Consider the following 16,130-nt stretch of genomic DNA (forward strand, 5'->3'; position numbering starts at 1 on the left):
GGCTTATTTTGGGAACTTTTTTCAGCCAGCGGTGCACCCACAACCCCCACACAGCTCCGTGCTTGACTGTAGGCAAGACACAGTCATTTTCAATGGATGGCCTACGCTACAGTATTTCCAGGTTTCGGTTTAATAGGATTGTCCTGCAAAATCTTTCTTGCAGGTGAACTGTACTCAAGTTAAGACCAGCGGTTTTTATATTCTTTATTATTGAAAATGTTCTACCAACATAGTAAAATAAGTTATACATCTGGCCATCAAATTACACATTTGCTTTACAGTCGGCTCCAGAGGAAAGTTTGCTTGAGAAAAATGACGGTGAATCCTGAAATGCTTAAAAGCTATATAGTATCTCCTTTCTCCCTTTTTAAAAAATAATTTCCACAGGAAATGTCATAAAAAAAAATCTTTAAAAAATCATTGCTATATTTTTCTTTTTAAAGAATGCAAACCCTCTGACATTATTGCACAATAAGATGTTCAAAAAAAGTGGCAACCCTCTCAACTTAAGTATATAGAATTTCCCACACAATCTTTGATGATGCTTTAATTTTGAGGACCTTATTCTTATAAATGTGTGATTTTATTTCATGAAATATAGACGTAATCTTTCAGCTTTATGGGGAGTGTTCAAGTTCTGCTTGGATTTTTAAGGCTCGACCATGGCTGACCTTGCTGAGTCCTGAGAGGCCTCCTGCTTTGGGGGCGGGTCCTGACCGGGCCGACCTCCAGGATGACCAAAGGCTTCACTGCGACCGGGGTGTGGCGGGACACCTGGAGGCAAGTCCATTGGTGGGCCCATGTGGTCACGTGGTCCTGGGAAGCGCATGTCAGGAGGGAAAGGTGGACGCGGTCCCATGACTCCACGGGGTCCTGCATTAAAAGAGCCAGTTCAGAAATGGGCCAGTCCTTCTAGTGATATATTTGATATTATTTGCTAAACCAGAAGAAAAAGCACGACAAATACAACCAGAACGTACCATGCAGCGGAGGCATCGGCCCAAAATGATGAGGCGGACGGAAATGCGGTGGCGGAGGACCTCGAGGATCAGGCCGCGGGTGGAATGTGTGTCCATTGGCGGGACGAGGTCCAAACTCTCCACCCATGGGTCCTGGTAGAGGCATACCTGGGTGGCCGTTGGCTGGCAGCGGGGGTCCAGGAGGGAGCGGGAGAGGCACATTTGGAGGAGGACCGTGGGCCCCCGGTGTTGGATGGTAGAGAGGTGGCCTTGGAGGTCTGTAGGGCCCGCCGGGTGGCAGGCGGCCATGTGGTCCGAGAGGGAACAGTGGATCATGGAGTCCTGGACCAGGTGGTGGTCCTTGACTCAGGGGGCCAGGTGAGTCTCTGATGGGTGATGCTAGGAAAGATCCAGGACCCTGAAAGACAGAACACGTCAAGGTGATGTGGATCAATGTGTGGTGAAGCAGGGGTGTCCAATGTGCAGCTCGGGGGTCATTGAGGGTCTGCAGATCGCTTGTTCTGATAAAATTACACTTGTTTTTTTTGTCTCCTATAGCACAAAGCTAAGATGTTGTTTTGTTCAATAGCTTATATTATATTGACCTACATTATATTAATTTTAGCATCTTTAAATGTATAAAATGCCTGCAGGTCACTGCATCCTTTAATATGTATGCGGCCCTCGGTGGGAAAAGTTTGGACACCCCTGTTTGGATCCACATTGGTAGCTTCTAATTTATTCATGAAGGACACTATTTTAGGATGCAGAGCAATCCCAATAAGAAACCCCACTAAACCCAAACCATGATTATTTGGATTAAACACATGCACCAGTTTCAGTAAACCTCTGAAAAACTTCAGCAAACGTCAGCAGAACCTTCACATCAAAAACGCATGAGCCTTGCAGCAGTTAAGTGTTGAAACAACTGTTCCTTGTTGTGGTGTTAGAAACCCAACATTCAGCCAAGCCCATTACGATGCCCTGTATATCCATAAGTGTGGTTAGCAAGCGCGGGGGGAGGGAGCAGCTGTCAAACACCTTCACACCGAGCGCAGTGACCCACAATCGGCCTCTTTACTCACTGGCTCTGGACCCTCTTTGGAGGCCTCAACCTGAGTGCCGTCTGTTATCTGTGCATCTACTGCCTGGGTCTGCTTCAGGACATATAATACAAAAAGTAGTGACGGTAGACATGATGGATTGGTATTTCAATGCATTTCAAGTGTTGTATTAAGGGCAATTAAAAAAAAAAACATGATGTTTCCTGTGCTCACCGTCAGTGTGAGCTGATTTTAAAAGATAACATTCAAATTATTGTACATTTAATATTTCATTATATTGATGAACAGATGCATTATCGGTTGTGGTATGTGCGTATGGCATGTTGTAAAGCAATTACTGTCATACCTTGATCATTCACTGTCCGTCTACTACACAGCAGTAGTAGTAGTATCTGTGTAATACTTGCTTTTATAGTCAGTATAGTTACTCCAGACCCCATTCACTGTGCAACATCTGATCAACCTCCATGAGCAATATTAAGGGCTTTAAATGCAATATACTAAGTTCTATGTGAAGTATTTCCATAATGCCTCGTATTAACTCTCTAACAAGATCTCAGTGTATAGACTGGTCATATATCTCATCTCGTTTCATATTATCTACATACTGTATTGTATATAACTCTGGGAAAAACTGTTGATTTTGTGAATACTTGGGTTGTTTATATTGTTTATTTTTCTATACCGTGTATTTTGTACTGCTTAACTGACTCTGTACTCTTGCTGCTGTGCAATACAAATTTCCCCACTAAGGGACGAATAAAGGCTTATCTTAATCTTAATGTAGGTATGTGGGACCTCCATTCACTGTGGTATACAAAAGGTATTGCTTTGCTGGCTGCTTGCATGTAGTGTAATTCAATATATTTATTATTATAAGCTGACTATGCCCATAAAGGTTGGGGATGGCTTGAAAATATTTTTTTATACATTGGAATGAGACTTACAGAGCCCTCCGGGTTGGCGGGTGATGAACTGCGGGGGCCTGTCATATCTACAAACACACACACACAAAAAAGACAAATCATCAGTAAGAGTACAGAGGATTGAAAAGCAAACCACCAAGCCTGCGGAGATATGAGTCTTACCCATCGCAGGGATGTGTTTGTTGTCAGGATAACGATTGTGTGGGTCTGATGGAGGGCGTGGACCTGAGGGGCAGCGAGAACAAGATGCCGAGATGAATAAATAATAACCTCTCGCTGCCTGCACAACTTGTGGGTATGGAGGGGATGGGCATTCCACAGTATAAGTATAAGAGAATATACATGACTACTTAAAGCCAAGCCAAAAAAAAGGTACTACTATGTATGGACTTTGGAGAGAAGAGGAGGCAAGTGGAAATCAAATCTTCGTGGGTTCAGGAAGAAAAACAAAAACATGAAGAATTCAAGTGTGAAGAGGGTCGTAGAGGAGAAACGGTGAAGAAGACTGAAGTGGAGAGATGACCGGGCGGGGGGAAATAAAAGCTGAAGAAGGAATCCAAAAAAAAGGACTCACCATACGGGTCAATTCTCCGACCCACAGGGGCAGAGGGAGGGCGCCTGGGACCCTCGATCATTAACGGCGGGGATGGCGCCCCCCCACTCACGGGGGAGGGCCCATATGAATCACCTGTTGCGGTCAAAAAAAAATTGCGGAGACCTCCTTAAAGCTCGGGTCAGAACTTGAACCGCAGCCACAACTGAAGTGGGTGTTGGTTACAGTCTTTTATAGCAGGTATCATAGGAGGTAAACCATCAAGATTAGGGATCAACCGATATGGTTTTTTGGGGGCCGATGCCGATACCGATTTTTTTCCATCACCCTTAGCCGATGGCCGATTTTGCTTTTGATCCCTCAATTTACATGAAAAAATGACCATTATAAATATTACAGGTCTCATGTTTAAACATTTATTGAAATGTAAACACTTCTTAAACACACATTTAAACTGCATTATCAACTTTAAAAGGAATAAATATTCAACCATGTGCAAAACATTTCTGTCGTCGTTTAAGTTTTATCTAGCATCGATGTGATGACTGCTCCTCCGCAGCGTGACGCGCACCCCCCGCCTCCACACACACAAACACATCACACTGACACAATTTAGTACGATATATAAAACATTGAAGTTGGTGTTGTGCACGATAAAGACATCTCATAAGCAGACACGGCTGCTCCAATTCCTTCTGTGTGTGTGTGTGTGTGTGTGTGCTCGGAGAGAGCGCACACACATAACACAACACGCATTTAAAGTTGCATAGTTGTTCATTCTTGTTCTGCTCAACTAGTGAGTGCTTTTATTCGTCTGTTGCGTTGGTATGTGACTTAAACTGTTATGCCTAGTGATCACCCAGTGAAATGTGATGGGCTTAGTAAAGTGTTAAAAGCAAGCTAACTCTATTACTTGTGAAATCGCGCCCTTGTTGTGATTTAACAGTGGGGGCGGGGTACCGCGACTACGTGTGTTTTGCGGGGTCCTCTGCCTGACTTTAAATCATGCGGTGGAAAAATACATCGGCGAACCCACGTGCGTATCGGCCGATACAAGAAAAAAAACCACAAATATCGGCCCGATATATCGGCCGGCCGATGTATCGGTCGATCCTTAATCATGATTACTAAAGTAGAGAGCAGACGTGCGAGGCCAGCTCACCTTGACGAATGCCAGCAGCTTGTCCCGAGTTGGGTCTGAAGAGAGGAGCGCGTTGCTCATTCAGCTGAGCGGTCAGTCCTGCTAACCTGTGAAGGCAGGAGGGAAAAAAAATCAATTACAGTCGCTTTCGAAAATGTTAGTGATTCTTCAAGAGCACAAAAGGAGAAAATAAAGTGCAGGTTTCGCTTACTTTTCACGCAGTTTTGAGGATTCAAGTTTTTCTTGATTCAAAGCTCGCTCCGCGTTACGAGCATTCACCTATGAAAACAAGTTGAAATTGAAATATTAACATGCTAGCCCCATTCCTGAACAAACCAATATAGTTTGTGCAGCATACCCAGTTTGAATGCGTTTTGTTCTCCTGTTCTTTAATCTAAAAAGAAAGAAAAAAAGAGAGGGTCAGATTAAGCAGGGCTTGGGAGTGTGACGTCTGTTTTTAGTTTGGATTCTACCTGCTCCTTATAGACTTCCTCCGTCTTCTTCATCTGCTCCTCCATTTCATTAATGCGCTGACGCAAGACTTTGACCTGCTCCTCGGCCTCCACGGCTTTCCCTCCTACCTCGGACAGCATGTTCTCTTTGCTGCGACGCTCCAGCTCCTCCTTGGTGAGCCTCCTGTGACATCACAAACAACAACATGCTGTCTTAAGTGGCCACCTTGCTTTCAATAGATGCCGACGAGCTCAGCAGTTTTAAAGTCGCTACATTGGCTCCCCGTCCGCTTCAGTATCGATTTTAAGATTCTCTTACTGGTTTTTAAATGTCTTTTTTAAGGCCTTGCACCTTCTTATTTATCTGATCTGCTTTTACCATATCAACCCCCGCGGACCCTGCGGTCCTCCGGCACTGGCCTTTTAACAATACCAAAACCCAGAACAAAAACCCACGGTGAGGCAGCATTTAGCCACTATGGCCTCCACCTGTGGGACAGCCTGCCATAGAGCCTCAGGACTGCGGAGACTGTTGATATACAAAAAAAAAAAGATTAAAGACACACCTTTTTAATCAGGCTTTTAACTAATATTTGTAAACTTTTCTTATGTTTTTATCTTTTTAGTCCTATTTTATGCTTTTAGTCTAAGCTTTAGCTTCTTTAGCTTTTAACTCCAGTGTTTCCTCAGGGGGGGTCCTCCACACTGGGGGCTGCGTCGGGTCTGCTGAGGGGGTGCCATCCTTGGGTCCCTTCGACCCGGGCCGGCTGGGGGTTCCTCCCTTTAATGTGGGGGTCCGCCCGTCTGTCGGAGTCGGGGGGGCCCGGGTGCTGGTCCCCCGATGGCACGGCCTGTGGCTCCTCCCAGTGTGGATGGCCCCAAAGGTGGCGGTTCCTTGATCCTCAGTGCCATGCCATGCCATGTCTCTACTGTGTGTGATTGTGTGTGTGTGTGTCTAGTATGGAGGGTGGGAGGGAGGGGCATTCTTAGTATTTGTTTTTCCTTTTAATTGTCGTAATTGTTTTTAATTATGTAAAGCACTTTGTGTTGCATGTCTTTGCAGGAAAAGTGCTATACAAATAAAGTTGATTTGATTTGAAATGAACACTCTCAAGCGTTATATTTTAAGTAACTTACTGCTGCAGAGCATTTTCCTTCTGTTGGTACATTTCCACCATGATTTCATTCTTCTGCTGCAGGATCTTGAGCTGGTTTTCCACATGGCTCTTCTCACTTTTGAGGGTGGCAATGGCATGCTCCAGTTCCTGGTGCTTTTCTGTGGCACAACGTCAAACTGTACAACACTGTCCTATATCACTTTGTCATAATATTCATGTTCTCTGTGAGCCACACACACCTTCCAGAGCGTTCCTGGACTTTTCCTCATGAAGGAGTTTGGACATGAATCGGTCTCGCTCTTCTTCGATCACTGAGAGTGTGGTTTGGACCTGGATAAGATGATCACAAGTGGTTTAGGACTCCACACAACATTTACATAAGTCAGAACTAAGTTAAGTTTGGCTATGTTACCCTGGAAACATCCATCATCTGCTTGATCCTGTTCTTCACTGCAGTCTTCTTATCTGTACAAGACACAAGAATACATTGTGACAAGCTGTCCAAATTCCATTTTGTGCCATCTTTCCTTAGCTGGACCTACCAGGTGCTACTTCGCCGTTCACTAACATCTTACCATCGCCTTTTTGCAACTCACAAGCATCGAGATCAGCCAGGAGTTCTGACAAAACCTGCAAGATTTTTTTTTGTGGTGAGCAAATTGTTGATTTTTTGAAGCATCACAACAACCATGCCGAATAAAAAAGTGCCGACCTCCACATTGTGATCTTTGAGCACCACAGAGTCCTCCAGCTCTTTTTGGGCCTTTTGATAGACTTTAATCTGTTCACTGAGCGTGATGTGTTTGTCCTCCCAGTCTTTTATTGTACCTTTAAGCTGGAAAAATGAGAAAATAAATGCACTGTTGTTCACAAAAGTACTCCGAATGCAGAACTACATCAAGGCTGACACAAAATCAATGGGTAAGCAACTAGAACTACATTAATTTCCGCTTTACCCAAGGGAACAAAACAGAATTAAATCCAACACAAATACAGCAAACAAGGTCCAATGCCACTTTTCCATTGCGCATTATATGGGCGTCCACTTCAAAATAGCATTGCAGGAACCTGAAAACTGTGCATCATTGGACGAAGCATCAAAATGAGACGCTCAGATTTCTTTTTAAAATATGATTTTTTTACCAGTATTATAGCCGTGAAGGGGAAGAAGGACAAAGTAAGAAGACAAAAACCTACCACTTCCACACGTTATGGGAGAACTTTTTTTCCTCTATTTCATGTCAGACATGCCATGGCTAACTTTGGTGTGTAGGTAAGTCAAATGTAAGGTCATGCCTCATCATTAGTAAAATTATTGATGCCTAGTGATCATAATGCTACATACGTATAACTTCTCTTACAAAATATATATATATATATATTTTTTTACCAATAATAGCCCATAGTCCAACCACAAAACAGCGGCCATTTATTCATTAATTTTTGAAAAGTGATGTAGCGAGGGATGACTCTTTGGGAAACACTGGAACATGATAAATTTAAATGTACCACGTTTCTACATTTTGCTTTTATACATGGATGGAACTGAATCAAAATTAAAATGCAGGACACAAAAACTGAATCTAACCCCCCCAAAATCCTGAAACACTCAAATGGGTTTAAACACAAAATGGCCTTACATTTTTATTTTCTTCTTTGAGGGCCGCAAGCTCCTTCTCGAGGCATTTGTGCTGAACATTCCTTGCATCCTCCCGGATCTTGGCCTCATCCAAGAGAACAGTAGTCTGAGGCAAATGTGTTGCATTTATTACACACATTGAAATGAAATCTCACAGGATTAATTGATCAAAACATAATTATGATTTGTACCTTAGCTAAGGCTTCCTGGACTTTCTTCCTGCTCAGCTGTAGCTTCTCGTTTGACTTCTCCAATTTTTGTATCTATGTAAAAGAGACAAGTGTGCATCATGAGTCAGAGTGTTCATATTACAATACTGATCATTTATTTACCCGGTCTCCAATTTGTATTGAGTTTTGTTTTTCTTCTTCAAGCTGTTTTTGGTACAACCTCTTCTCCTCCGCCATGTCCTCATGTTGTTTTTCTGCCTCCAAAACCTGACTCTATGAAAAGTACAGAAAAAATGGGGTAAAAAGTCAATGCAGTAAACAGTCACAAATAGATCCCAGCTTTTCGACCAAAAAAAGTTACTATACAACAGTGTGATTTTGCATGTACATTCGTGTGTGTCCATTTCACCACCCACATCGTCCGTGTCGTACAGTTACATTGTGTGTTCCACATGTGGTACTTGTTATTTTTGGTTGCACTGAGTGAGGTAGGCGTTTGGGTTGATACGTTCCTGTTAGTTCATGATGTGTTAAATATCAGATGGAGTCACACACTAAAAGAACACCACCTCAAGCAAGTTGAAGTTGGCCTCTGACTATTTTAACAATGAGAAACAAGATTGTTTTTCTCCTAATAAATGGCCCAATTATGGAGGTTAAAAGCACAAAAAGGGAGCTTTCCCACAAAAATCTGTATTGCAGGATCACTAATACTTCGCAAATCCACCGTATTGCTAATATGTAACAGAACCATCTTACCTCCAACTGTTGCATCTTTTTCACTGCACAGCTAACTGTCTCTGCAGACTCTTTTTGATTTTCTTTCAGTAGTTCAGTCTAATAGAGGACAAATGCAGGAAAACAAAACTTAGAAACAACAAAACAAAGCATTCAATAGATGAATATGGACATTTCCCCTCCCTCCCAACCTTACCTGTTTCTGGAGTTCAGACATTCTCGCCAGCGTATCATTCTTCTCATTTTTAAGTGCTTGGATTTGATCAGCCAGTCTTTTTTCATCCACTGAACAGAAATGTATCAGTTGGCAATGAATGACTAGTAAACATTGTGACTTATTTCTGGGAAGAATAAAACTTACCAAGATATTCCCTCTTATTTACCTGCAAAGGAGCAATTAATACAATTTAATAATGCTAGAAATTATGAATGAGAAAATTAACTACCAATTTATTGTGTTTATTTTATTTATGTTCAGATAATGAATGTGAATATCGCTTGGAATGTCTGTTTCCCACGTCAGTGTTGCAGAATAACGCTCCTGTTTTGTCAGCTGATGATATGTCGCCGTCCTTTAGACAGCAAACTAACTGAGACTGAATGAACAGCGCCTCTGCTTATTGCAGCCGAGTCATGCACTCAATTTTGCCTCAATTACTTTCAAGCAAAATTTCATCTGTTGTGCAAACTGCAAAATTCACACTTCACATTATGTGAACACTCACCGCTAGCACCGTTTTCCAGAAGAAGATGGTGAAGGTCATGACTCCAACCATAGCAGTGATGATGACGGCCTGCCATGGACAGCCAAAGAAGTTTTCCCCAGGCTTCCACTCGTCTGGCAGCAGTGAAATAATCTGAGGACAAAATCCAAACTGTCTCATTTAAGGGGTTTAAGTCCCAGGAAAGGGAATAGGTGTGGGGATTATTGCTGAATGTGTGCCTGGGAAACTCACGATGAAGCATTAAGTGAATGAGTGGCTGCAGTGTCTTACAAATACAAACACACACAAGATGACACCTACACACAAAGCTAATTATGTTGCTAGTAGTGACTTGATGTGAATAAGCACCGCCAAGTGCTTAACACGTCAGCGCGTCATTAAAACATAATACATAATATCCGTCATGGGTATAAGCAATGTCTTTTTTATACTCACATGTTGAAGCTCCTTGAGAAAAACCATGTAGAAATGATTCAGTTCAGTGACAGAACGTGTTAGCATGTCGCTCTCCGTTTAGCCCAGCTAGCACAACTACGCTAGTTTGACAGATGCTAGCCTTTTAGCGCGTTAGCTAAAAATAGACGCTACAAAACAAAACAGCGTCAAAGGCCAGCGTGTGCGCTATAAATGGGCCACACTTTACTAATACTACAATAAATACCACAAAGTAGAGGCGAGTTATAGCTGGATTTGGAAACGGTAGTTGGGCAACCGGCGATTATCATTACGAGCCGTCGAATCACATTCACTGTCGATCCCGTTTGACAGACTCGTTAGCCATGCGATAGCGTGCTAGCTATATTACGACAAGCGACACTGGGACAAAGATAGACAGAAGAAGGTTGCTGATGAAATGACACGACCGACAGTCAAGATGATTATCGCTGCCAGAAAAAGACCCAGCGTTTAAGATAATAGCTGCCCGCTTAAGCACCGGCTGTGTTGAACTTCAGCCTTTCGTTGCCAGTCAATAACACAGGAGGAGGAGTAGGGCCATGAGGCGTTCAAGACAACTCGGAAATTGGCGGTGTTCTGCATGTTTTAGTACTAAAGCGCATTGATACCCGATGGAACAAATTACTGTACGTAAATATTTGATATTGCTGTTAAAATACAACATCGGCGCAACAAAAAGGTCAAATGAGGGATTCATGGCAACAAACAATGAAAATAAATAAAATTAAACAATATAACCAGAAGATATGATTACAAAATGAGCATTTTAGCGCGATCCTGTTGTTACTTTTATGAAGTGGAATTAAACACATCGATGAAAAACATACCAGGGATGTTGGCCTTCTACTTACAGTAAGTGTCCACTCTATAACTTTAGTCTTCATCAATGCAGCAACGGAACACACAAAGGCAAATCCATTTGAGAGTATTCCCACTTCTTCATCGTGAAATTCAGGTGATGCATCCATGGAGTCCAAAGATCCTGCATACACCAATTTAACAAAGTGTTCAACTCCCTAAACCCAACCACTAAACCCTGCAAACAAAGGTATATAAACTCAGTAGTTGTCATTCTAAATTGGATTTCATCAAGTTATTGTGTGGGATGCATTGTGGCCATTTATGACAATGCAATTCTAGCTTTACAACCAATAATTAATTTGACTGAAAAAAAAAAAAAACAGTTCATGCATGTTTGGATTACCAACCTGAGGGTGAGCTCTCCACCTCGGTGAGGCCCATCTCTAAGGGATTTTCCAATGTGGCTTGCGGGAACTTTTGCATCTCATCTGACGTGCTGAAACTCGGCTGGTTTTCTTTGTTTTTGTTGAAGTGTCCGCCATCCTCCCCTACGTTAATATCCCGTGTGGCGTGCGATTCATCCAAGACGATCTGTTCTTCAGTCACTTCGGTCGCCTGTTCCAGGAGATCTGTGATGTTGTCGTCACTCTCTACCTCCGAAATGTTAGCTTTCGCCACTTCTTCAACCATGCGAGGCAAATCTTCAGGTTTATCTGCAATGACTGACACACACAATACCTTTAGAATAGAATAGAGACCCAACAAACTCTGATAAAGATGGAGAGACAATGAACTACCATTCTATGTGGGTAACCATGATTGAGCAAGAGATACATGATAAAAAAAAATCGTGGACCTCTTATATACGGATCAATATGGAAAAAAACAGACATACAAAGAATACCTACCCTGGTCATCATCTGATGCTTTCTCTGTTGCCAAAGGTGTGCTATCACTTGCTGCTGAATACTTCTGCCGCAGGTGGAATGCTAGCTCCTGGAAGTCATCGAGTATTTCCGTTTCCTCATCTTGCATGCCCGTTCGCTGCTCATCGTTATGCTTTGCATCTCGGCTGTCCAGCATCTGTTCAATTTCATCCAAGATAGTGTTCTCCGAAGTCTCCAAGATGTTCTCGAGCGCATCTTCCATGTCTTGCACTGTGCCGGAGTGGGCGAGACGGGTAGCCTGCAGCTCGATATCCAGGTCTGAGAACATGGCTTCTACTTTGAAGAGATTCTTGAGCCCTAGAAATTTCTGAAAGCGCACCATCTTCTCCAGACTGAAGTATCCTTGCAGCAGAGTTAGTCTCAGCACACTGTCGCTGTATTTTGGCTCGGGAGTCGAGGGTGGACTTGTCCCTGTCGAGGGTTTCTTCGCCGAGTCGTGCGACTGCGACAAATAAAGTGCATTTTCATCTTCAAGTAGTTCTTCGATTTCCTCAAATTTATCTTCATACACGTTCTTATCCATGTCGAGGGGTCCCTCATCAATAGGTGGCGCGTCCTGTTTTTCATTATCGCTTTCAAGTCCAAGTTGGATGGAATCTCCTGCTACATTAGCCTCAGGTTTCTTAGGCAAATCTAAGGATTCAATCTCTTTTGAAGACACGCCACTAATAGTTTCTGGAACAATTTCTGGAATTTCTTCTTGTATTTCCGTTTTATTTTCACGTAACACCTCCTCCAGGTTGTCCGTATGCTCCATTGCAATGCCGATGTGTGTATCTTCTTTACCAACCGGTGGATCCTCTTCCTTTTTATCCTTGCTGGGTTCATCTGTCACTTTGTTGGGTAAATAGTCCTGTGGGTCATTCTGTCTAATACGATTGGATACGACTGCAGTTGTTCCTTCTTGTCGTTCTGGCTCATCAGTGGGTTTCGGTGTTTCGTTTTCAAGATCCTCGTGTTTGACGGCTACGGCATCAGAACCATGATCAAGATCAAACGGTTCCCCGAGAATTGATTCTGGTGAATCTTGAGTCTCTGTTGTTTTGTTGTCGTCAAGGTGTCCCAATGCAGAATCGGTTGATTCACTATGGACTGAGTCTAGGTTTTCTTTGGGGTGTACAACTGCAGAATCTGGTAAATCTCGAAGGATCGAATCAAGGTTATCCGGTGCTTCCTTTTCTTCAGGGTGTTCAACTATAGATTCAGGCGAAGTGCTGAGAATCGAATGAAGGTTACCGGGTGCTTTGTTTTCTTCAGGGTGTCCAAATGATGAATGACTATGGACTGTATCTATGTTCTCTTCTGCTGTTTCCTCAAAATCCTGAATGGTTTCTGCCACTGGCTCTTCCTCGTCATCATCTTCTTCTTCTTCTGAACTTGTTTCCTTATCTGTCTTCACTCCACCGGTTACAGCTGAAAAAAAGTCATCGAATAGCGTTTTTGTGACCTCTTCTTTGGTTTTTGGTTTGTCATGCGTTGCCAGAGGATTTTCTTGATCTTTGTGGGGAACAGAAGTTGGAGTGTCAGCCGCCTCATCTTCTTCTTCTTCTTCAGAGAAAGATAGCAATGGAGTTGGTTCATCTTCAGAGAGATCCTCAAGCATTTCCTCCGGCTCGTATGGAGTGACTTTCGTGGTGAACTCCGCATCTGTAGCGACGGCGTCGAAGGTCGAGCCAAAGGTGGTTTTTAAATCTAAGATTTTCTCTCCTGGAGAAGTCGAGATTGTTTGACTTTCTGACAAGAGATCGTCTTTGTGCTGAAAGTCCTCTTCAAGTGGTTTGCGGACATCTTTGGCTTCCTGCTTTTCAAACTCACTATCTTCAGGAAAAGAGGATTTGGTTGGTGGTTGTTCATTCTGTTGGTCTTCTGCAGCCCTGTCAGTGTCATCGAGTGGAGGCACTTCTTGAGTGGCGGGAGAGTCACTTGCCATATTAAGTTCAGGCAAAGAGGCACTTTGATCATGTGGGACCAGGCCAATATCAGGAGTTATTACATCGCTGTCAATCACCTCCTCTTGCTTCTCCTCTGGCACTTGGGTTAAGTCGGAATCACCAATAACTCCACTGTCACTCTCCTTCGATGAGCCCAAAAGAGAGTCTATCTCATAGTTGTCGAAGCGGTCAAATCCAGTGTCAAAACAGACAAAATCTGTCTCCTGTAAAGCAGACAGAAGAACGGATTTCCGGCATCACTGCTTTTTAAACAAACAAAATGCAAATAATGCACTGATTTCCAACCACAATGCTTTGCCCCAATGTAGAATGGAACCTCAGTTTTTGGTTGGGAAAAATGGAAATGATGTACTACATTGTGGTGTGGCAATGAACATGTTCTACCTCTGTTGGAATTTCAAATTCTTTATCAGTATACACATGGTTGACAGCAAGGAGGTCCATTGGGAAATAACCAAAATGGCTTCCAACCTGCAGACAAGAAGCACAAATATATATATATCAACCCTACATATGACAGAGAGGCTAATGACGGCATAGTAGAATATACTCACACTCCCGGCCCATATGCCAGGTTGTCTTCCTGACAATTTGTAGTACACATAGACAGTTTCTGATTTCTTGAATGACAAGAAGCGACAGTCCGGTCCTGAGAAATCTTCCACTGCTTTCCCACGACACAGAAGCACTGGAAAAACAAGGGTTTTAGATTTCAAATGTGTGTAGTTATTGATCAGGTTGTTTCCAAACAACATTTTATCGACGACCAAAATCGATGGTTCAACACAAAAAGGTGTGGAGGCTTTCCAGTACTGAGAGAAGACTGGTTTTAAATCCCTCATGTTGTTATATTTAACATGTTAGGAAGAGAACGAGGAGCTGAAGTTGTTTTGTTGTGTTTATTAGTCACATACATTCAGGGGAGGCTGGTGAGGTAAAACCTGATGAGAAATAAAAAAACAAATACTATTTGTCCGATCAACTGTTTTCTAAATGTGTTTACTGTATAAGTCCAAAATTTTTAACATTTTCTTCAGTAAAACTCGCTGAAATTGCACATGTCCTTATTACCTCCAACATAATGTTGCAGAAACATTTATTATACACCATGACTTTAATGTATGTGTGACAATACTGCTATTGCAATAAAATACTCCTGCAGGAGTGGGGGGTTTGTGTGAGCTGGATGGTGCTTGTCACTGCCGCCCTTCCATAGAAAAAGAGCCGTTTATATACCCAATATTACTGGGAGGTGTTCAGACTCAGAAAGGCTACTTACGTTTGTATAGCAACAAAAGGTTATGAACACAAATGTTTTCATAAAAAATATTTAAATACGAATATAAATCATGAATCTCACCTTACAGCAATGTTTTTATGGTTTTGGATCATTTCCGTGTAAGGGACTTGTGCCCCTTATCGGCCACCGTATCTTTTACAGTTAGCTGAGATTTTATCTTAAGTAGCCATAAACCTTCAGGTGATATTCTAATGGCACTTGACTACAAAACGTCGTAAAAATAATAATCAAACATTAACACAAAACCTCAAACGACACCCTGATTTCTACAGCCCCCCTCCCCAGAATAGCTTCCTCTGTTGTTGTGTTTAGCTAGCTTAGCTTATGAATAACAAAAATAAACGCAAAAGTCAACACTAGGTTGCTTGGCGACATTGCTAACAATGTGTATGCTAATGTTAGCTGTTGTTTACAAAGCTGTTGCTAATGCTAGCTGCTGTTAGCTATTGTTTCAGGAGGTATTATTTTGTCAACATGACTGACCGGTGGCTAATTAGCTGCTAAGTGCAGCTAGCACAACCCGGCCATTAAAAGCAGGCCGAAAGCTGCCAGGCAACCGGCCAACGCAGAATGACCTTCACTCAGCCAACGTTGGCAAACTGGTCAATAATAGCCAAGTTGTCGCTGAGATAGAAAAAAACCACAACTCTGGGTTATCTCGACTACAAATATCGACGGGCAACAGGTCATGCGATAAGGCGTAGTTTATGGCTAGCAGCGCAGGGATGGAGGAAGGAAGCTGCATCCCTAAAGCTTGATGGTTAACTTACTGCTGCACTCCTCGTCCGCACATCTCTTCAAATCGGAGAATCGCTTCTCCAAGGCTGCGGTTGAGATAAAATTAAATAATAGTAATAAAAAGCCGTTTCGGTAAAAGTGTTTGGCTGCCATGCTGGCTTGGTTCGGCTTACTGGAAGGGGCATATGAGCACTTGGCCGACTGGGGTGGGAGCGGGGAGGCGACACGTCAGCACATCAGATCCGGCAACACGGCTCCGTTTCGTTTACACTGCACGGCTTCCAGGATTCATTTGGTGTGCTTCTGTTTGCTCATATGTATGAGAAACACACTGCTGCAGCGATAACAACACGTACAAGGACGATACTGCATCATTCGGTGCTGGTTATTATGCAGGAATCGTTTTTTATAGATGTTTGTCCTTTATCCTTTAAGCCCAAACGTTTGTTGC

General features: G+C 42.8%; 1 protein-coding gene across 3 annotated transcripts; it reads right to left on the reverse strand.

Moving 5' to 3' along the window:
- Positions 1-88: 88 nt before the first annotated feature.
- Positions 89-16,056, reverse strand: mia3 (MIA SH3 domain ER export factor 3). Of its 3 annotated transcripts, XM_078794542.1 has the most exons (28): positions 15,853-16,055; positions 15,712-15,765; positions 14,196-14,329; positions 14,026-14,112; positions 11,651-13,844; positions 11,150-11,464; positions 10,793-10,923; positions 9,486-9,617; positions 9,122-9,143; positions 8,957-9,045; positions 8,782-8,859; positions 8,185-8,295; positions 8,044-8,115; positions 7,854-7,958; positions 6,926-7,048; positions 6,756-6,843; positions 6,626-6,678; positions 6,453-6,543; positions 6,233-6,371; positions 5,117-5,279; positions 5,002-5,037; positions 4,855-4,922; positions 4,665-4,750; positions 3,524-3,637; positions 3,112-3,174; positions 2,971-3,017; positions 981-1,377; positions 90-873 (listed from the first exon to the last, which is right to left on the reverse strand). In XM_078794542.1, coding segments are annotated over exons 2-28 (5,163 nt in total). In that variant the 5' UTR covers positions 15,713-15,765; positions 15,853-16,055; the 3' UTR covers positions 90-649. The 3 variants fall into 3 exon arrangements, with proteins under 3 accessions (XP_057936425.2, XP_057936665.2, XP_078650668.1); XM_058080442.2 differs by having other exon boundaries at positions 89-873; positions 15,712-16,055; XM_058080682.2 differs by lacking the exon at positions 3,524-3,637 and having other exon boundaries at positions 89-873; positions 15,712-16,056.
- Between the last annotated feature and the right edge of the window lie 74 nt (positions 16,057-16,130).

This window comes from Doryrhamphus excisus, linkage group LG11 (genome assembly GCF_037039965.1).
Source record: "Doryrhamphus excisus strain RoL-2023G ecotype Guam linkage group LG11, RoL_Dexc_Guam_v1.1, whole genome shotgun sequence".
NCBI lineage: Eukaryota > Metazoa > Chordata > Actinopteri > Syngnathiformes > Syngnathidae > Doryrhamphus > Doryrhamphus excisus.

Coding starts and splice junctions, on each gene's coding strand:
- mia3 (XM_058080442.2), bottom strand. CDS start 15,832: ATGGCAGCCAAACACTTTTACCGAAACGGCTTTTTATTACTATTATTT. Junction 14,113..14,195: donor CTGGCATATGGGCCGGGAGT/GTGAGTATATTC, acceptor TCTTGTCTGCAG/GTTGGAAGCCATTTTGGTTA. Junction 9,618..10,792: donor TTATAGAGTGGACACTTACT/GTAAGTAGAAGG, acceptor TTTTGTCCTCAG/ATTATTTCACTGCTGCCAGA.